This window comes from Simochromis diagramma, unplaced genomic scaffold (genome assembly GCF_900408965.1).
Source record: "Simochromis diagramma unplaced genomic scaffold, fSimDia1.1 OVJJ01000557.1, whole genome shotgun sequence".
NCBI classification, from domain to species: Eukaryota; Metazoa; Chordata; class Actinopteri; order Cichliformes; family Cichlidae; genus Simochromis; species Simochromis diagramma.
In genome coordinates, this window is record NW_024387156.1 from 3,430,714 (window position 1) to 3,453,255 (window position 22,542).

The window sequence follows — 22,542 nt, forward strand, 5'->3', positions numbered from 1 at the left end:
CTTTGTCCACTTCAGAATCAATATTCTGTATCTGCTGCTTCTTTCTTCTAGTTGTACTTCATTTATCTCTCTACAAAACCTATGAGATTTAGAAACATGAAAATTCATGACATGCTTCTTAACTGTAAAACAAATAAGTAAATAAAATAAGAGACACTTTAAGTGGCGACAGAGACAGAAAGTGCAAGAGAAAGGAATAATCACTTGGTTGCAGTCAGGTTATGCATCCATGTCACAGACTGTATTTAAAAGACGGACAGGGATGTCACCCCCTGGTATGGGACTTGAAGAATCAGCATTAGTATTTAAGCCATTGCTGCGTCCTTGTATTGTGCAGAGATACAAATACTGATAACAGATGCTATAATTTCACCCAGAAGTCTGCATATTGACATGTTGAATGAATTAAAATGAAGCAGGCTGACTCCTGCTTGCCAGAAATGTGTAGCGGTTCATGCATGCATTTATGTGCTGTATTTTCAAGTGTCCCAGTCATTGTTGCCTGTGGGTAACTTGTATTTCTTTTGTGTGATTCTTGCCAACAGCACCGCATGAAAATATGCTGTTTACCTCTTATATGTTGTCGACCTGTTGTGACAGCTCTTCTAAGCTCTTCTTATAATCTCACACAGTATTCAAACAGGCAGAAAAGTTATTAAAGTAGCTTGCATTGGGAGACTTTGGATAAATGCACATTTAAGAACTATGTCTGAAATTTTTTTTTTTCCAGAAAAGTCTTCAGTGTCTCATCCTCAATGAATTCTGGCCTTCATAGAAACGGCAGAAGTGTGAAAGTGTTTTGTGACTGAGTATAATGTGTGATTCTAGCTGAGTGGCGGCTGATGTGAAGCAACACGCGCATAAGGTTTACATATTAATACTGCATGGAGGTACTGAATATTCATCTTCTGCTGTAATTCATTACTGCAGCTTTAAGTATTGGTTACAAGTTGCACATGATTACACTGTATTTAGTGGGTTTGAGGGACGCGGTTGGAGACTAACGGAAGCTTTCACTAGAACTCCTTCATACATGTGGCCGTCTGGGAGCTCGGTGTGTACATGTTGCGAGCTGTCCAGATGTTTCTGGAAAAGCCTTGTCAAGCATTGGGCTGCGCGCAACGGAGAGGAGGATATGAGCCCAGGCAGGCCCTGTTTCCATGGCAACAAAAGAGATTTCCAAAATCATGTGAACCTTCTGCGTTTGTGTTTATGTGTGTTGGCTGTACTTGGGGATATCAAGGAAGTCCAGAGGAACCTTCTTTTATTAAACTGACAAACTGAATTAGGCTGTCCACTTGCTCTGCAGCTGCAGAGTTTTGATGGAGAGGCTGTTGTGGCTGTAAGTGTTAATGACACAGCAAGCATGTCTTGTACTGTCTGTCAGTTGAATAGCATGGGAAACGGTACTGTGTGTGTGTGTGTGTGTGTGTGTGTGTCTGATCTGGTAGTTTGAGAAGTAGATTTGGTGCTAGTGGATGCTTTGCTTTAATTTTGGCTGTAAGCCTGCATTCATGGGGATTTTTTCCTGCACTATTGTGAGTTTAAGTTACACAAAACATTTATTTTTGAATTTTGTAGGTAGGTTGTAGGCATACATGGAACGCCATAGCCAAGTGGCCGGCATAGTGTACAGGAACATCTGTGCCGAGTATAACCTGGAAGTCCCGAGGTCAAAATGGGAGATGCCCCCAAGGGTGGTGGAGAATGACCGAGCTAAGATCCTGTGGGACTTCAGATACAGACGGACAAAATGGTGGTGGCTAACCAACCGGACATAGTGGTGGTAGATAAACAGAAGAAGACGGCCGTAGTGATCGATGTAGCGGTTCCGAATGACAGCAATATCAGGAAGAAGGAACACGAGAAGCTGGAGAAATACCATATAAAAAAAAAAAAAAAAAAAACACCCAGCACGCCCCTGCGGGCGGTTTATCCTTCAAGCTCGGGTCCTCTACCAGAGGCCTGGGAGCTTGAGGGTCCTGCGCAGTATCTTAGCTGTTCCCAGGACTGCGCTCTTCTGGACAGAGATCTCCGATGTTATTCCCGGGATCTGCTGGAGCCACTCGCCTAGCTTGGGAGTCACCGCACCTAGTGCTCCGATTACCACGGGGACCACCGTTACCTTCACCCTCCACATCCTCTCGAGCTCTTCTCTGAGCCCTTGGTATTTCTCCAGCTTCTCGTGTTCCTTCTTCCTGATATTGCTGTCATTCGGAACCGCTACATCGATCACTACGGCCGTCTTCTTCTGTTTGTCTACCACCACTATGTCCGGTTGGTTAGCCACCACCATTTACTTGGTTATGGCGTTCCATGTATGCCTTGCCTGGTAGCATCTTGCACCCTGCTATTATGTGCTGGATTGTCTCAGTGGCATCTTTACACAGCCTGCACCTGGGGTCTTGCCTGGTGTGATAGACCCCAGCCTCTATGGATCTTGTACTCAGAGCTTGTTCTTGTGCTGCCATGATTAGTGCCTCTGTGCTGTCTTTCAGTCCAGCTTTGTCCAGCCACTGGTAGGATTTCTGGATATCAGCCACCTCCTCTATCTGCCGGTGGTACATACCGTGCAGGGGCCTGTCCTTCCATGATGGTTCCTCGTCTCCCTCCTCTTTCTTGGGTTTCTGCTGCCTGAGGTATTCACTGAGCACTCGGTCAGTTGCATTGAGTCATAGGCCTTCTTGTAATCAATCCAGGCAGTGCACAGGTTGGTCAGTCTGGTCTTGCAGTCTCGGCTGACTGTTCTGTCTACCAGTAGCTGGTGTTTTGCGCCTCTGGTATTCTTGCCAATTCCTTTCTGTGTCCCGCTCATGTATTGACCCATGTGCCTGTTCATCTTAGCCGATATGATGCCTGACAGGAGCTTCCATGTAGTACTGAGGCAGGTTATTGGTCGGTAGTTGGAGGGGACCGGTCCCTTCTTGGGGTCCTTGGGAATCAGGACCGTCCGGCCTTCGATTAGCCATTCCGGGTGTCCCTCGTTAACAAGCAGCTGGTTCATTTGTGCTGCCAGACGCTCGTGGAGTGCAGTCAGCTTCTTTGGCCAGTAGGCGTGAACCATGTCGGGCCCTGGTGTTGTCCAACTCTTCATACTGGAGACCCTTTCTTGGATATCTGCCACTGTGATGGTTACTGGACCCTGTTCAGGGAGGTCGCTGTGGTCTGCCCTCAGATCCACTAGCCACTGAGCATTGCCGTTATGGGTTGCGTCCTTCTCCCGTAAGCTCTTCCAGTATTGCTCCGTCTCCAGCCTTGGTGGTGCTGTTCTCTTATTGGTCCCTTGCCACTGAGCGTACACCTTTGCTGGTTCTGTGGAGAACAGCTGGTTTATTCTCCTGCCTTCTATCTCTCTGGTGTACCTCCTCAAGCGGCTGGCCAAGGCTGTGAGTCTTTGCTTGGCAGTTTCCAAGGCCTCAGGTATGGACAGCTTGCTGTATTTCTTATGCACCTTCTTTGTCGCACCTTTCTGCAACTCCGTTAGTTGGCTAACCTCCCTCCGTGCTACTTTGATCTTGCCCTCTAGCCTCCTTCTCCATGGAGGGTACTGCCCCTTGTGGCTGTTCAACTTGTAGCCAAGCATCTCACTGATCACTGCTGCTGTATTGTAGATCAGCTTGTTAGTGTCGGTAATCGTGGTTGTAGGTATTGTCCGTAGTGCTGCATTAACATCATCTAGCAGACCTTCTGAGGGTACTTCACGTAATCTTGGTAACCGGCTACGGGGGATCCAGGTTTCAAGCTTGGCCATGATCCTATTTTTCAGGTCAGTTCCTCTCGCACTCAACGATCCTTCTCCTATCGCACTTGGGGCTATGTACCCAATCTCGGGTGGGGGTGATGATATCTCCCAAATGTATATATGTTTTTTCTTTCCTCTTGCGAACCAGCTGAAACTTTAGATTTTCGACCTTGGTGGCTGTAAAGGATATCAAGGAAACATGGGGAAAAAAAAGATGAATCATGTGTCTTACTTTAAGCTTTGTGACTCTACTTTTATGGCAGAGATGACATCTGATTCTGCTGAGTTTGTGTGCTGCTTTGACCAGAGGTTATTTGAGAGCAGTATGACCCAACACATGTGAGCAAAGTCTAATGTTTCTTGTTCTTCTTTCCTCCCCATCTCTTTCCAGAAGGAGTTTGCAGCTCCTCCTCCTCTGCTCTTCCGGAAGCTGAGTAATCCTGACCTATCACCCGCAGCAACTGCTGCTACCAAATCCAAACTTCACCGACAGCTGAGCCAGGATGAGAGTCGGGCCCGACGTAGCAGCATGGCCATGACTGGTAATGAACACGTATACACACCTGCATATCTGAAAACAGGACAAAATCCCTTGACCAAGATGTCCATGTAGATGATGATGTCTATGTAGGATTAGTTTTTAGGTTAGGAAAATATAGAAATGTGTAAATAATAAACTAGGAGTGCATTTATTTATCAAAACATGAAGTTTATAATATTTAAACAATGTCTTTTTTATTAAGAGGTTTCCTTTTATACACATAAACATCAACATATAAATTATACATATAAACAGAAAGAAAAGAGAAGGATTACGGATGATCTGTACATTAGGGTTAAGTAGTACATTTAAGCTGTGAAATGAGTCCAAAAATGTATCTTCAGCTGTGAAATAAAAGAAAAAAAAAGAAAAAGAAAAAAGGGAAAGAAAGAGGAAAAAAGAGAATATAAACAAATGTATAATATATCCCAAAGTAACATAATCCCTGCAAAACAATCCCATTCATTCCCACCCAGGTCACTGCCTGCACCCGCACACTGTATTTCCACACCTGACTTAAGAGAGTTCGCTGAAAAATTCTTATAGATTTTGAAAAGCATCAAGGAAGGGTCCCCACATGTCTTGAAATTTCCCAGTGGAGTTCTGAAGTGAGTGCCTTATCTTTTTCAGTTTTAGAAAGGCCATGAGGTCATATAACCACTGTTTGTGAGTGGGAGGGGCAGCGTCCCGCCACCTCAGTAGGATTGCCCTCCTGGCCAACAGGGAACAGAATGATAATGCCTGTTTTTTAGAGGCCGGTAGAAGCACCTCATTCCCACTGATGCCAAACAGAGCAAGAAGGGGGCCGGGGGCCAGCATCACACTTGTGAATCCTGGACAGGGTACGAAAAACCTCTGACCAGAACTGAGTGAGATTGGGACAAGACCAGTACATGTGGACCAGTGAGGCTTCAGCAGTTTTGCATCTGTCACAATATGGAGTGATTTCAGGGTAGATACGGAATAATCTGGATTTTGAGAAATGGGCTCTATGCACCACTTTGAACTGGATTAAACAATGGCGGGCACATAGTGATGTTGTGTTGACATGTTTGAGTATAGAGGCCCATGTTTCGTCAGAGATTGTCATGTTTAAGTCTTCTTCCCACAGTGTCTTGAGCTTGGATGAAGAGGTATGTGTCAAATTTAACATTTTATTGTAAAGGAAGTTTATAATATTTAAAAGAAATATAAATTTATGTTTATGGCGTTACTCTCTAATATGAACATTTTTTATTTGCAAATATTACTTTTTATATATTGAGCTTTTGTTTGTAACCAGAAGCTCTAGTTAAATGTGGCCCCGCCCACACTTTAGCTGCGCCAGGCTCCTGTGTTATCTATGAAAATTCCACCTCACATTTACATCCACATTTTACCAAAGAGAGGTCATGTGGTGACAATCCCCCTCCACCGAGGAGATCATGTTTTTGGTAGTGTTTACTTGCGTATGTGTCACTATTCTGTCTTTTAACACGACAGGTCAAAAGGTTTTGATAAATTCTGATAAAATGTCATGGGGGCGTAGAATGGCCTCATGATATCGTTCCACCGAAATTTGGCTTATGACCACCAAGGTCTTCAAGGTCAGCTTGAAAATGTATCAATATATAGAAAGTACCATCTAAGGAGTTAAAATATCATGTCAGATCTGACCTTTGACCTGGCCTTCCAGGGCAATAGATTGATCTAAAGGTCAAAGTGATGAGGTTTGAGATGCATTTCCTCTTTGCCCCCACCTCCCCAGGTAAACAGCTGCTGCCTTTGTCCAGCAGTCTGCATGCTGGAGTTAGTCAGCTGGCTTGTCAAGGCAACTCTGGGACTTTTGGAGCACCTGGGGCTATTGGGGGAGCATCTGCAGGAGGAGAGGCCAACAACCTGGTCCGTATGAGGAACCAGGCTCTGGGGCAGTCTGCCCCTTCTCTCACCGGACTGGTCAGTATCAAAGAAAAAAATTGCGCATATGTTGAAAGGGAATCTACAAAACAAATCACACTTACAGTTATTTACACTCAGATTAAGTCTTGAAGAAGTAATCAGGAGATAATTGTGATTCTTCCAAATGTTCTTTGTGCCATCCTAGATATCAGCCAAGCCCAGTATTGCTTTTTCAGATTACTTTCAGATTACATCACATGCAAAATTATTGGACAAATGGTTCATATGTATAGAGTCCTACAATTAGCATGTAATGTGCAACCTTATGACTGGGGCGTAAAAACAAGATTTTTAAATGTATTTGTAGTGTTAGGAAAATGAATGTAGTCTAAACGTAGTGTGTAAAGCCTGCAGAGTCACTGTGAGACAGTCCATCGCAATATAGATTTTGTGTGTTAGACTGAAACTGTGCCAGCTGACTGCAGGGAGGTAGACTGAGGATGACTCAGGCTTTTGTGTTTATGTGTGTGTGCGCGGTGTGCGTGCCACCAGCTCCACACACAGACACTTCCCATTCACAGAAAGGGCTGCACACTGCTGAGACAGAAATGAGAGAGAGAGAGAGGATTTTTCATGTGATGTGTATATTTGTATCTGCATTTATGTGTTTGTTTGGTCAACATGCAGCACAGTGCTGACATCATAGAGCTGTAGTATGAATGAATTATGTGTAAATGCCTGTTCCTGACATGTCTGATGCTGATTTTTGTGTTCCTTTGCTCTACTGTGACCCCTGTTGGTTGCAGGAGGGATTGAAGGACTCAAAGGGGTTTTCTGTCCTCTGCTTTATTATTTATCCAAAACATCTTCAGATATGTTGAAATCATAATTTGTGAACCTCTCTCAAAATCTTTAGCGTTTTCTGAATGAACCCTGACTTTCTGTTCATTCATGAAATGGATATCGTCTCTTTTTTTTTGCCAAGCTTTAGAAGTGTGTATTGACTACATTACTAATTTACACAGTACCTTCCATTATTAATTTAAATTGTAATTTATTATTCATCTCCAGCCTTCTTCTCTGTGCACATAATGATTACACATGCAGTGAATCTGTCTCATGCACAGGGAAGCACGTGAAAATGACGAGAAGCTTAACAGACTGCAGCTGAATGCTACCAACAGATGGCAGTGTTTAATAGGTAGAACTTCAGCATGCCATTAATCTGATACTGAATCCACGTTGTTGTGCCAGGTGTGTGGACAGTGCATTTATAAAATCTGTAGTGAGTGTGGAGAAAAATACATTAATCTAAAATGAATCATGTCATCAGTTTACTTTTGCCGCTTTGGATATCTTCATAATTAGCCTTTCACTCTGAAAGTCTCTGAGAGGAACTGGTCAGTGCAGCCAGAAGCACATTGTACCATGGATTCAAAATGGAAAATACAATGTGCAGAGTTATTCTAGTTCAGCAAATAATCCCAGGTGGTTATTTCTCAAGGGTAGGTTTATTAAAGTATTCTTGGCAGACTTTCTGACTTCTATCGCACTCGCTTTCCTTGCATCTCTTACTAAACCGAGCTTCACACACATTATATTTTAGTCCAGTGTGACTCATCAGACTGACAGCTGTTAGCTTTTATAGTTGTATTTCATAGTTAGTCTATAGTCATAGGATTAGGAATAGGACAACCAGTCCTGCCATGTTTTATTTATGATTTATACTTCCCTTTTGTCTTTGGACTTTTAGTTAGGACTTTTAAAGGCAGCTATGTAATCAAGTGTAACACCTCAGCTTTAATTTCTAGGTTAAAAAGACCTGGGTTGTCACATGAGTCCCTTCTGAGTGTTCCAGTTTCCTCCAGCAGTCCAAAGACATATATGAAAGGTTACCTGGTGATAAATTGGTAGTAGGATGTGGTTGTGGGTATGCATTGTTTTCCATGGAAATTATAAGCAAATGTAACACATGACTGCTTAACACTTCAACAATAAAGTAACTTAACCTCGTAGTTCTTCCGGAGCCTGCACAATATTGTCAGGCGAACCAGTTGTGGTGTTAACCAGTCTTAGTGTTTCCACCTTTAGTGGCAACAGTTTTCTTGCATATTTTACATAAACAATATTTATGCGAGTCACATAACAATCCATATGAACGTCCAGGGCCTTTTCTAGAAGAACATTGTGCTGTAACAAGATGGTCAGCTTGCACATCCCTAGTATTATTGCTTTTGTCAGGAAATGGCCCAAAGTGAAAAATGCACCTACCAAGTTGAAACTCAACACTTTAACATGTATCTTGTTACATATTTATCTTAGAAGCAGGGTGGATATTCTCTGCAAGACATACATGAATGCAAATAATTAAGATGGGAAATAAACAAAGCGGTGTTTCAACATGCAGCACACAGGCCGCACACCTGCTGTCTGCAGACATCGGGGCTTGGCCTAAAGGGAGCTTTACCATGCTGCTGTGTTAGAGCTGCTAGGGAACAGGCTGAGGCAGCTGCATCTTAAATATACATGAGGACATGTTGAGTAATTGCTGTGCTCGTACCGTATCTCCTCTGTTGTGACTAATGGGGACAGTGACGTAGACGGCTGGTGAAGTGGCATGCCAAACTTTGACATCAAAGATGACTAAGAAAAAACCTCAAAAAACTATATCATGTTGTTTCAAGAAAATTTGCACTAAAGATATTTTTGACAATATAAAAGCCCTGCATCAACCAAACAATGTTTTATTGATAGTTGCAGCTTGCAGGCAGCAGTATTTATAAGTAAATGAAGGGCATCCATTCTTCTTTTCTAATGAGTTACTGTCATTGAATATACACTACTTAATTTGAAGCGTGAATCCTTTGAAACAAGGTGCCAGAAGCAGTAGGATTGCAGTGCAATAGTAGTGATACAGGATAATATCTCTACTGCCCTGACAATGTGCTGTACAGAATACACAGTCTAGGCAGTGAGCTAAATACTTGCTTTATAAAACACACGAGACAGGGGCCAAGGTTGAGGTTGTTTACTGGACCTCTTTTGTGAAACGTAAACAACTGGAACTGAGCTAGGTTTTTGTGTTAGCGACAGTATCTGGTGCTTGTTGGAATGTAAACGCTGATCATCAGTACCCTTCCTGCTCCAGTGGCTGTAAGAATTTCTATCCTAGAGAATATGGGCCAAGTGTAAGAAATAAACACTTTTTCATTTTGCCTTCCAGAAACACTTTTCCTCTAAAGCACAACAGCACCAAGTAAAGTGCTTTGAGTACTTTAAAACTCAAAGAACAAGATTGAAACTGATCCTGATTAGGGGATGCTGCATTTTTCATCCCTGCCATGGTAGAACCAAAACCCTGATGCACAAAATCACAGTTATGCTTAGTCATATACATCTATGGATGTGGGCATTTAGATGGTCCTCTAAAAATGTTATGTTTCAGATGTAGTATAATTTTCTAAATGGTGCAGACACTCAGACATAAACCACTGTTTGTAAGATAAGTAATTGATAAGAAATAAATGTTATTTTTTTATTTGTAGTTCTAATCAGTTGGTAAATTAATATTTCCAGGGATGGTTTCAAAGCAAACAGAAATTATCATGTCAGTACTTTTCTTTTGTGTGCGTGTGTGTGTGTGTGTGTGTGTGTGTAGGGGAGATCATCAGATGTTTAAACTGTGGCTTGCCGGGTTCCCAACCATTGTAGTTGGAAAAACACCATTAACACTTCATCAGGGTCTATCAGCTTAAGCCATAGGACAATACCACACACACACACACACACACACACACACACACACACACACACACACACACACACACACACACACACACACACACTCAGGACACGGACATAATAAACACATACACTGTATACAGTATCTATATAGACAGCCATACTGGAGGCACATGCAGTTGTTTCCTTTATCTAAAAGTGGCTCTTATACAGTTTGTGATTTTATTATATAAAAATATTCTTTTCAGTTGCTGTGGAGTCTGTCTGCTGTCAATAGCGCCATCTGGTGTCAAGGTAATAATAGGCCACATTAACACTGTTTCACAATAACATTTCCTTAGCGTGACTTTCTGGAGTGTAACACTGCACATCCCAAAAACAAGTCCCAAAATGTACAATACCTACTTTTTTAAACAAGCTTTTTTTATAGAAAGTAAATACATTTTTTACCGCCATTACATACCTGTATTGTAACGGAACTTAAAATGGAAATGGACTGTATCAAGAGCTCTGTTAGTCTTACTGAGAACTCAATTCATTCATTCATATAGCTTATATAGCTTCATTCTTTTCATTTTGACTAGCTCACATCCCCGGTCATTTTAGAAACAACAAACATATATGTCTTTGGAATATGCGAAGAAACCCTCCAAAGCACAGGAAGAACATGAGCAAAGAAAGAACTGGCTAATTCAAAATACCTTTTTTTTTTTTTTTAGTAGAATATACAAATCAAGTTACAGTAATGTACAAAAGTCTTAAGTCTTGATATTTTGCTTCCAAGAAGACAGACATTGCAGTCATTTTTTAAAAGTGGTCTTGAGCAACAGTACTCTTTCAGTTTTCCTTTGATCATTGGCTACTTTTGCACTCATTTCCAGTCTTTTACCTGACAGTAATAAGAATGTTTTTAAGCCACTTGAAACTGATCTATAAATCATTCAAGTGTATAAAACAACACCTAACTCAAGTGATGAATGAGTGCTATGTCTGCATATACAGTGGTCCCTCATTTATCGCGGAGTTACGTTCTAAAATTAACCTGTGATAGATGAAGTAGCCAGCTTTATATTTTACAATTATTATAGATGTTCCAAGGCTGTAAACCCCCTCACTACACACTTTATACACTTTTCTCAGACAGGCACGAACATTTTCACACTTTCCTCTCTTGTTTAAACACTCTGAAAGTTCAAGCCTTGGTAGAAAAATAGGTCCAGTAATATAGAATGAAACCAAAGACCAAAGCCTGTTATCAGGTCCAGAACATGGCAATAGAGCAGCTGCCAGAGAATAAAACATTAATGAATAAATGGTATGGAAGTAGAGGAAGCAAGAAGAATGATTTGAGTAAAGTTTGACTTATCTGACTCTTTTGTTTCGCTTAATGTGCCTTATAATGGGATGAGCCTTATGGTCCCCAAAATACGGTAACTTCTACCTTCCTTTAGTATGTCCAGAAGTCCTACTTTTTGTGCGATGGTTAGCATCTTGCTCTGCCTTTTGGTTGCTACTGCAGGTGTCGTTGACGGTGCAAAACGTTTCGTCGAGATTGTTGTGTTTGTTGGGGAGTAAACTTACAAACATACAGTACAGCACTTCAGAGTCACACTGATAGCGATTGAAGATTTATGTAAATTTGACAAGATGAACGCATTTTGTATTGGACAGGAGACACAACACAAGATTGATTGACACTGGTCTACAGCCAATCAGGACGCAGACGCAAAAGCTGAACCGCATTATCGCAAGGGACCACTGTAACAGATAACTTGGCAAAGAACCACATTGAAATTCTATCTCCAGGCACGTTGTTACTAGTGCCTAATTCTTGACATGAAATTAACGACAGCAGGCGAACACATCTGAAAGTCATGTCCTTAAGAAGTAGGAAAAAAATCTAGCAAAGACCTGTTTAAAAAACCTGAGAGGTACATCTGGCCCATCTACTGCGTCTACCAAAGCCTCATCAGAAACGGTCTCAGCGATAGGATGGCTTTCATTCTTTTCATTCTTCAGGAAGGGGAAAAGGGAAACATCGGTGGAAGCTTGTCGTGGTTTGGGAATGCATTTGGCCATGTCATGTTGGGATTCTTGTCAAATCAGAAGAAAATACTCTCAGATTTTGATCCACCATGCATGGTTGCCTGGAAAGCATCTGATTAGCAACAGCTATGAGACAAGATCCCAAACACACTGGAAATGCATTAAAAGCATACCTGGATAGAAAAACACACAGTTGAGCAGTATCAGTCATAGATTGACCTCCGCAGAAGCAGCCTGGGTGAATGGAACAACAGGCAGGCAGCGTCTAAAGCAGAGCTTTGGAATGGCCTTCAAGAAGCTTTAGAACTATTTCCTGCTTTATAAATGTTATAAACAATAAATTGCGACACTTAGTCTGCTCAGCTCGACTCTCCAACAAGCGTGGGTGATATGGCCTAACAACTATATGATGGCATTTCAAGGACATTTTCGACTTACACTATTCAAATTAAAATAAAAAGAATACAATTTAAACAGGCGAACTGAAGAGAATTGAAGGAGAACCTAGAGTTTCTTGGGATTTGGGGTTTTTTGGGTTTGTGAAGTCATTTCTTGTAGTTAATTGAGAAGCTGAAGTAGAGTATTTGTAACCAAAGTGTTTGGCTGTCAAATGTGAAGGGCAGAGAGAACGCTGGCAGGGCCAGCCGCCGGCCTGACTTCCTGTCTCACACCTCAGCAAATAAGAGATTCAGCATCTCCAGTGGAGCATGCTGTGATGAGATGAAAAATATTGTGCAGAAGGAAGGATGGGGGAGTGTGGGGTGGGCAGCAGTGTGACAGGCTGACTAAATAAATCAAGCAATAGTGCAATAACAAAACTTGCACAGGGGGTACAGGAGGTGAGCGAAGGTGCTTGGAGATGGATGAATGCGAGATGGAGGTGAAGTAAGGAGCTTTGTGTGGTCTTATGTACCTGCTGTCAGCTCTGTCAGAGGAAGTGCTTCCTATTAAGTTAATAGACTTTTTGCCCACACATAAGGATAGGATAATATAGGACTACTACTACTACTACTACTACTACTACTACTACTACTACTACTACTACTACTACTACTACTACTACTACTAATAATAATAATAATAATAATAATAATAATAATAATATTGAAAGGATTAAAAATCCTCCTCAGCATTTTGTTTATGATTAACACTTGGAATTGAGTCACTAATACACTGGAGGCGCGCCTCCTCTTGCTAAATTTTGCTTTTAGTCAGATGTAACCTTGACATAATTACATTAATACTGAGTAAAAAAAAAAAAATCTTTCCCAGAAATTACCTGAAAAATGCAGCTAATTCCTTTCACTTTGCTTCCTCAAAGTCAGAAAATGCTGTAAAATGACACTTAATTATCTTTTAGACTAGTCTTGAGCATCATGCCTCACCATAGCCTTATTTTATTTGGATTTGTGTGACAGTTTTTCAGCTTTAATTTTCTGCCCCCCTAAATGTTTCTCTTATTTATGTATTGATATTGTTCTTAAGAGTCATTTGTAGATTCGCATTTATCTTGTTTTGTTAGCATTTTAACCTTGGTAACATCCATCAATGTCCTGGGTTATGCTTTCTAACTGGTATTAGACTAGTTTAAGTGTAAAATAGAGCAGCGAAGTCCAGAACTCCTCCCAGCCCACCTCCTCCAGCTTACCCAGGGGAACACTGAGGTTCTCCCAGGCTCGTCGAGAGATGCAGTCTCTGTAGCATGTCGTGGGTGTATAGGATGTCTGTAGCATGTCGTGGGTGTATGTCCCACTGGGCCCTCCTCCCAGTGGGACATGCCTAGAACATCTAACCCAGGAGGAGACCACCTCAAGCTGCTTCTTTCAGAGAAAGCTCATTTCCATCGCTTCTGTCTCCAATCTCATTCTTTCACCATCAAAATAACTGACAATAATAGGCATAATAAAAGCTTCAGGCATAGATTAAGAGAGTTATGGTGTTTTTTCTTTGCTCTGTCTGGTGCCAGATGGCTGCATCACATTTACAATTTACTGGCATTGGGCATTAATTAAAATGTTAACAATTAAATCGAACGACTGGTACATCTGTTTGTTTTTTTTATTTATTTTGTCAGAAATCTGTTTTTATTTGTATCATATGTTTCCCACATTTCTTTGAGAACATCCACTGTTTTGATGTTGGACATGAGGAATGTTCAGTCATAAGCAAACACATTTCCACTCACTGTTCCTTTTTCATTAGGCTGTTTCTTTTTCTTTGCTCTCACTCTCTCTGATTAGTTTTCAGCTCACTAGACCAACTTCATTTAGTTCTTTTGTCTCTCTCAAAATGATAAAATGAGACTGGATCTTGGTTGTGTTTCTTAACAAATTCTGGTACCTTTTCGGGTAAAGAAAAACACAAACGCATTTTTACCTTCTGATTTCAGATAAGGCATTGTAAAGTACTTCCTCATATTAATCCACAAAGGAATTTGATCAAATAATCAAATAATAATCTTTTTTTTTTTTTTTTCATTTCAGCAATTTGCTAAATCTGCAAAAAAAATAATAAAAAAAATTTCATTTAACAATTTCAAACATTTATGAAATTATTATTATTATTATTGGTCTAAGTGCATATTTTATGAACAATAATTAATACGTTTTGTTTTGGGGCGACTGCACCTTCCAGGTAAAAGTCTTTCATTTTTGGACAAACCGAACATAGTTTGAGATTATTTTCTTCACCTTGGAAACTTCTGACTGAGATATTCTAACTGAAAATGTAGTTTTCATTGCCTTCTCACTGGGGTATGTTTGTATGTATAAATAAAGATTGAGATGCAGGTTGCCAATGAAAGGTTTGCTGGTATGTAGATTTAAAAGGCAGGCAGATGTGGATAATTTTTTATAATAATTTATTAAAATGTGTTTATTTTGTTGTAGCTATGAGGTCAGTTTTAAATTACAGACCGTGATTGGTTCGTTCTTTCTCGTTGAGGGTCCTGTTTGTTTTTATATTGTCTTTATTTTAGTATAGCTAATACCACACCTGTAATGTTATGCCTTCTTACACTAAATATATGTTTTTGGCCTGATAACGTGACCTCAGTCGTGTCACTCATTTCTGTTAGCTAGCAAAGCAGCTTGCTAGCTAACAAGTAGGCATAGTAGATTTGAACGATTACTAGTCAAACAGTAACTGTGAATATGAATGCCAACTTCAAATGAGTGACTTGTTTAAATTCCACAGTTTTATTCAAACTTTCAAAGATCACTATGTCCTGATTTAGATGGTAATAAGCTATTGTTAAACTATTGTTATAAAAACTCAAGAGTAGCTGCTGATGGGCCGCTCTAAGAGCTTTGAAACTTTGAAACTCTGGCTATTCGTTTTCGTTTTCTGCTATAACGCTCTCTCCTCCTCACTGGCCCCAGAGCAAATGTCAGCATGAGGTGAGTTACCAAAACCTAAATTCTAATTTAACTTCAAGTCATTTTAAATCCATTTATTTTCTCCAAATAAATTCCAACTCTGTTAATTTTGCATAAAACCTGCTAAAAAGTGCTGTTTTGTGTCTTCTTTAACGCTTAATGCTAAGACCATTAGTAGGTTGTGTGAGCATGTATGTTAAACTACCAACCATGTTTGATTGAGCTACATGGAAAGTGCCATGGTTGAATTATTGATAGCCTAATGGCTTTTATGGAAACCCGCTTTACTTAGTTTTATTAACTCACCCTTCACCTTTTTATGCTTTGTAAGCACGCATGCACTAAAGCCCCCCCCCCCCCCCCCCCCCCCCACACACACACACACACACACACACACACACCAATGAATAGTTATTAATTAGGAGAGTGAGCTATTACCTCTGATGCAGCGGAGCAGGGATATTCTGTGTTATGTAGTTTAAAATGTGGTTTTAGGTCTAAGCTGACCCACCTGCCTTATCTAGTCTAAAACCTAATGTCAAACATAAATCACACTAACAGGGTTATAGCACTGCTACCCATCTTTTGTGTTTCCTCATGCTGCCCCTGCTGTTTGTCTTTTCCTTTTATATCCTTATTCTTTTATTCATTCTTCAGATTCTGTTCAACCTGGTTCTTTCCTGTTAGGTCAGCCTGTCTTATAAGTTTTAGTTGCGAACAGTAACAACTCATTTAAAACTTTTACTACAGACCTGATCTCCATTTCTTTACCGGGGGGCTTGGTGGTGGTGGTGTGGAGAATCATCAGTTTCAGCAGATATGTGATCTCTATCGACCAGATCATTTTAGAAGAAGATCCTATTACGGATTCTTTCTTCCTCCCCTCCCTTTCTATCTCCTTCCAGCTCCTCCTGTGTTTTTTCTCTCCTGCATTATGTTGCTGGATATCCATCACAGTACAATGTATTGATTTGTACTGTAGGCATTAATTATTAGGGGAAACAACCCTGTTCCCTGCTCTTTAGGGACTGAGTGCAGCATGAAAAATAACCATAAGTTTAATCACTGATGCTGCTGACAGTTGTTAGGCAGTTTGGTTATTAACAGGCACATTTAATGAAGCTTTCTGGGAACAAACTCCCAGAAAGCCTCAGATCAGCTGAAACACTCAGTTTATTTAAATCCAGGTTGAAGACTCACCTGTTCTCAGCTGCATTTGAATAAAGCACCAAATCCACACTTTTAAGCATAAATTTCAAAACGTACATTTTAACTACTGATTTTATCTACTGTTTGTTTTTTTTTTTGTTTTTTTTTAATCAGTTTTAAATCATGCTTTTTATTTGTTTTTGTTTTTTAATGTCTCTGTAAAGCACTTTGAATCACCTTGTTGTTGAATTGTGCTATATAAATAAACTTGCCTTGCCATGCCATTGACTAGTTATGTTATTGATTAGTGTCACCGCTCAAAGGGGATTTAGCGTATCAGCAGTGCTGCGTGGTTTGACTGGTCTGTCTAGCAGCTTCAGGTTTATTGAGATCCAATCACAAAATAGTTAAAAATAAGAAAAGATTCATGTTTAAAACCAAGCTAAGCATGAGCCAAAGTGTCATTTGGTCCTTTTTAATATACGTAGACTGTTCTTACTTCCTTTCCATCACATGTAACTGCACCACACAAATCCTCTTTAGAGAGATTTCAGAAACACTTATCATGTCTCACCATGAGCTATAATGCTTTCTGAGTCACTCATGCAGCCGAAATCTAAAAGTGTCTGAATACACAAGTAGGCATTTAAATGCCATTTGGAGGGGAATTGCAAGGTTACATCTTCATCTCATAGAGCTCTAAGTTTCATACAATAAGGGGGGCTGGAAGAGAGGATGAAATAATGTCACAGGTGTGGATTTCCCCATCTAACTTTTATTAAAAATAGACTTTAAAGTGACTAAAGTTTGTTTTACTTCACAATGGCTGTATCACATGAAAGAGCTTGGAAGTCAGAGGAAAGAAAAGGTTTTCAGAATTGAAATTCATAGTGATAATAATAATATGTGAAGTTAAATGAGACAACACTAAATGACATATTGTTTTGTTTTTGCTCCATGACTCTGGTCTGTTTTTTTTTTTTTTTGCGTTTATATGAAAAAAAAAAAAAGATAATATATTTTCAATCTAGCTCATACTGGAAAATTCCACTTAACATCGAACACTCCTTTACCCATCACTTTCTAGCGTAACGTCCAAGGACATCCTGCTTGACTCCTTCAGGACATAGTAACCATTTCTGACAGAAGCATGAGGCAGACTAGAGCTGGTATACATGGAGGAGACAGAAGGATGGAAACGAAACACTTCATTTTGCAAGATGAAACTCTTTTAGGCTGAGTGCCAGTACCTCAGCTCTGTGCTGTTACAGATAAATTAAGAGTTGTATTTCTTACTGAAAAGAAGAGACTGGGAATCATTCTTGTACGATTCCCAGTCTTGTAAGGCTTCAGGCTTCATTTAAGTACACATTCAGTAGCTTTTAACATAGTTTTTATCAGCAGTAATGTTACTTAGTTGAGGTCTGGGTTCAACTGGAGCAGCCAAGCATCTCGATTCTTTTCTTCTTATAGCCGTTCTATATAAATTCTCTGGTGTGCTCGGGATGTTGCATTACACAATTTTTAACCAAGCTTTAGCTGTTGGACAGATGGTCACACATTTCACTCGAGAATACTTTGGACTACAGAGGAGTTCAGTGACTGAACCATTTAACCTTCGAACTCAGGCCTGCAGTTTGCAGTTTTTCTGAGCATTGCACAGTCTGACCTTGGGGTGAATTCACTGGAGCTGGGCACTTTGTTAACACACTGCTGAATGTTCCAGACCAGAACTAGGCCTGAAAAACTGAAGAAGCTTCTCTGATGAGAGGTGAAACGTCTTCAAGAAACTCAAAAAAGTCCAGTCGCTTTTCTGTCCAAGCTCTTGAGATTACAATGACGTGGATGGCTGAGCCCTTCACAGACATATTCTATGGAAGTAGTTTCTCAAAGGTAATAACACAGAGTCCTGTGAAAACAAAACTAGTTTATTTGCACTTGGGTGAGAACAGAAGGTCCTAAAAACGCCAGAGGTGGTAAAATCTATTCTTGGGAGCTATGTCCTCTTTCAGAGTGACACGAGAGGGAAACACATTCCAGGCAGTTCAAGCAGTGCTGTGCGTTAGATAACTGAGTTTAAGTGTCGGCCAGCATGCCTTTTGGGCTTCAGACATTGATTACGATATATGACGAATAATCTGCATAACAGTTGGGGCTACAGGTCACATTTTTGGGTCCGAAAATGTCAGAAAATCAATGATCAGATTTAGTCTGCTGGCAGTTTGTGTGTTATTTTCCTGTTCACCTCCTTCTCTTTGTCCTGAATGTGCGTACTTAGGTGTTTTAAATCAGCCTTATAACAATAAAGGCCATTTGCACAATGAGAGAGTAAACTTTTAAGCCTTGTCAGCAATTCTAATCAGTCAGATTGATGTGGTCTGCTCTTGTCTAGATTTTCATTATAATAGAAGCCTTGCAGTGCTTGCCAACGGTGGTATGTTAGGTGTAGTCTAGTCATTTACCCCTCACGGTCATCTGGTTTCCTCTCTCACTCTGTCTGCTAATAGCAGACTTTATTCATTTGCCTGGAACTTTTATGTCATTTACAAGCTAAAATGTTTAAAAGAAGTCTGAAAATAAAAACCAGAAACCTCAACTGAGTCTGTGCTTCAGTAACTAGAGGATACAGACGATTAATTCTCCTTTCACATCGGAAAACATTTACAAGACTACAATAATAATAATGCTTTGGTTACAGCGTGAACATAATAAGTAGCAAAGGTTCAATAAGGAGTTAAAGCATCACCTTAAAGGCGCTCAAAATTGTTGAGTGGCATCGTGATCTGTACTGAGATTAGGAGGCAGGGGGGGAAAAAAGCCTGGAGAGGTGGAAGTATGCACAGGAGAGAAGAGGAAGCAATGTGTATAAATGTGAGGGAGATGGGTGGAACAATGAAGCTCCAAGGAATAGATGTAATAAAGTTAGATGAGTTTAAATGTCTGGGGTAAGCCATCCAAAGCAATGGACACTGCGCAAGAGAGGTGAAGACGAGTCCAGGCAGGGTGAGTGGGTGCAGACGAATGTCAGGGCTGATTTGTGATTTAAGGATAGAAGCGAGACTGAAAGGGAAGGTTTAGGACGTCTTAGAAATGAGCAGATCAGAGGGACAGCTCAGGTTGAGCAGTTTGGAGAAAAAGAAAGAGCAGTAATGCTGAGATGGTTTGGACATGGTCAGTGGAGCGAAGTGAATATATCGGACAAAGGGTGTTGGATATGGAGCTGCCTGGCAGGAGGAGGTAGGTAAAGATAACATAAAGTATCATTGGTTTTGTATTTTATCAGAAATGACGTAGGCTTCAGTGTAGCATTATGCTGGATGCTTCCTGCACTTCAATTACATTAACAAATACATTCAAACAATGTCCTGTTCTGTTTGGGATGAGGTAATTCAGTTTTGACAGTATCTTCCATCTCTGATGACGGAGAGGAAATTGAATTGTGTTTCCATCTCAGCTCCCCCTCCCTGCCTGCCTCCTCTGATCTGTTTTTCTTCTACATCTCTCCTTTTTGCTGTGAGGTTGGAAACTCGTCCTGGAATGAAATCCCTGTGTTAGTATTGAATTCTTTCTGTTTACTCGTGGCTTTTCTTTATCTTCCAATTAGAGCTAATGCACAGACTAAAAATGTCACCAACAGATTGATTAAAATATTCCAGTGTAAAAGTATGTGCAAAGAATAATTTAGCTTGTGTGTTGTTTTGTGTTACCTGCAATCTTGTAATCCTCCCTCATATGTCAACCTGCCTCATGTATCATCCTCTCTTTCTGTCTCTCTGTTATGAACTGTTACATGAATTTGGGGTCATGCCAGACTCAAGTCTGCCTCAAACAGTAAAGCAACCCAGGACTTTAGTCCAGTACGACTCAGTAAAGCATCTTTCCTACTTTTACTGGATGTAAATGTAGGTTCCATTAAAGGGGCATGCTTTCAATCTGCCAGACGTCTGAATGTCAGTCCTGGTGCTCTTCTAGTTGTACCTATTGCAAGAAATGATTGTGTGTTGTCTTGTTTTCGGACGAGCAGTATTATTGTGCAGAATATGGCTCGAGCCCTACAACTTTCAACAGTACTTCTCTGCAGCCTTTTTTTATAATATATACAAACTCAAGATGGCAAATATCCACCGGTGTGTGCTGAAGGGTTTGGGAAAGATAAACAAGCAGGATTTCATGTGCTTTGATAAAATCTATTAAGAGAGAAGAGTTGTGCGTTTTCGCTCTGTCCTTTAATGTGACTGCTTGCATTCTGAAGTGGTACTGAGGGGAAAAGGGTAAATATAAGTTATGTTTTATGGGCAACAAAAGTGATGTCCCATCTGCTGGCACAAGGCACCCTTTGGTAGGATTGTCTGAGCGGTGACACCTGTCATTCAGGTGAATACAGCAATGAGTATTAGCGCCCTCGGGACTGGTAGAAATAGTACAGAGATGTGGCGACATGACTGTTTGCATGCGAAGTGACCATTGTGTCACAGATAAATGGGTCCTTAGTGAAACTGCCGTATAGCACCAAACCACAACAACAGCAGCCTCAGGGCAGGTTATATTGTAAGGCAAAGGCCCTGCATTGAAAAAGGAACAGGATGGAACAGCATGTCTGTCTTTAGGAACTTATCATCACTGTGAAACAGGGTGCAGTGTTTGTTGCTGTTTGTTGTGGCTTGACTGAACAGACATTAAACACACACAGCATTGCGCATTGAGCCAGAGCTGCTGCAGTCGCCAGCAGTCTTTTGAACTGAGTTTGAACTTACACACATGCACACACTTACTTACATACATATAGATGCACTGCGATATCTTACGTCAGTGTAACCTTTTGACCTACTATAGCTGCACAGTACGCCAAAGCACATTTTGCATGATAGAGATCAATTCAAAGCAGGATACAGAGAGAAGATTTGACTTGACGAGCCCCTGATAAAACAGTCCTAATCTGTGTGTCTGTGTGTGTGTGTGCATTTGGATTTTTGTATCATCAAGAACTTGTTTCTCACTATGTCTTTACCCCTGACAGTAGACATAGTCAAGTTTAGCTTTAGCCCTTATCATGAGGACTGGAGTCTGGCTTCCTCTGCCCTTTATTGAGAGCCTTGAAATGACTGTAGAGTGTGACTGACAGAGAACAGAGCCTTCTGGATCTTATTTAGGATTATTAAATATTGTTTCCCTTGGGATTAGTGGTTGAATGTAAACATTCATATTGGAATCCTTTTAAAACATCTTTAGTTCTCTTGTTGCATTTACTGTAGCATAGAGAAAATGACAAATAACAAAAAATAAACATTCAGTTTAGATAATCTAAAAAAGAGCCAAGATAAAATTAAAATCCGTTTCAGATTCCTTATTGTCAGTGCACAGTTATCCAGTGATTAATAATCCAAACCCGAAACTGTTAATTGCACAAGTGACTCAAAAGCTGTAGCATTACACACAGATGGTCCTTGAGCCACGCTGGATCCATGCACAGCTACTCTGTGTTTCCCAGACGGCTTCATTTCTGTAGTTCCTAATTATGTTATCTACCACTTTCTAGTCATACATTTCATTTAATCCACTTTACATGCAAAAGTTGAGACTTGAAGGGAAGACAGGCCACATTAGTCTTTGTCTTAATTTGTACTCTGTACCTCTACCCTAGTTCTCTCTATCCTCTCTTTCATCTGCCCTTTCTCCCTCTCACAGTGTAAAGCCTTTTCAGGCTTACTCAGCATTTTCTTATCAATGCCCCGATGGGGACAAAGCTTTATGCAACGGCTGTGTGTCCACATCTTTCTTGCTCTTATTTCCCTCTCTTCGTTCGCTTTTTCTCTTTAGCTTTCATCTGCTTTCAGCATCATCACATTGTTCTATATAAACCATCTGCAAAAATCAAGAATAAGTCGACCAGTCACTCAGACTTCAGGAAACCCAAAAATGATGTCACCATCTCTCACAGCAAAACAAAGAAACCATGGTCATTACAGAAGAGAATAAGCACAGAAAGAAAAGCGGACTGTTCGGCCGGATTTCTCTTACCTGGACCAAATGAACCACATCTCCATACGTAGAGCTATTAAGCTGCTGCA

At 40.5% G+C, this 22,542-nt stretch overlaps 1 protein-coding gene across 4 annotated transcripts in view; it reads left to right on the forward strand.

Annotated features, from left to right (window-relative positions):
* mast2 (microtubule associated serine/threonine kinase 2) overlaps positions 1-22,542 on the forward strand; it is a 142,917-nt gene that overhangs the window by 21,777 nt on the left and 98,598 nt on the right. For 3 of the 4 annotated variants that reach the window (XM_040048413.1, XM_040048415.1, XM_040048412.1), the window contains exons 2-3: positions 4,134-4,284; positions 6,031-6,218. In XM_040048413.1, the coding sequence (XP_039904347.1) occupies positions 4,134-4,284; positions 6,031-6,218 (339 nt within the window). The remainder of the gene's footprint in view (positions 1-4,133; positions 4,285-6,030; positions 6,219-22,542) is intronic. The other variant, XM_040048414.1, reaches the window with a different exon arrangement.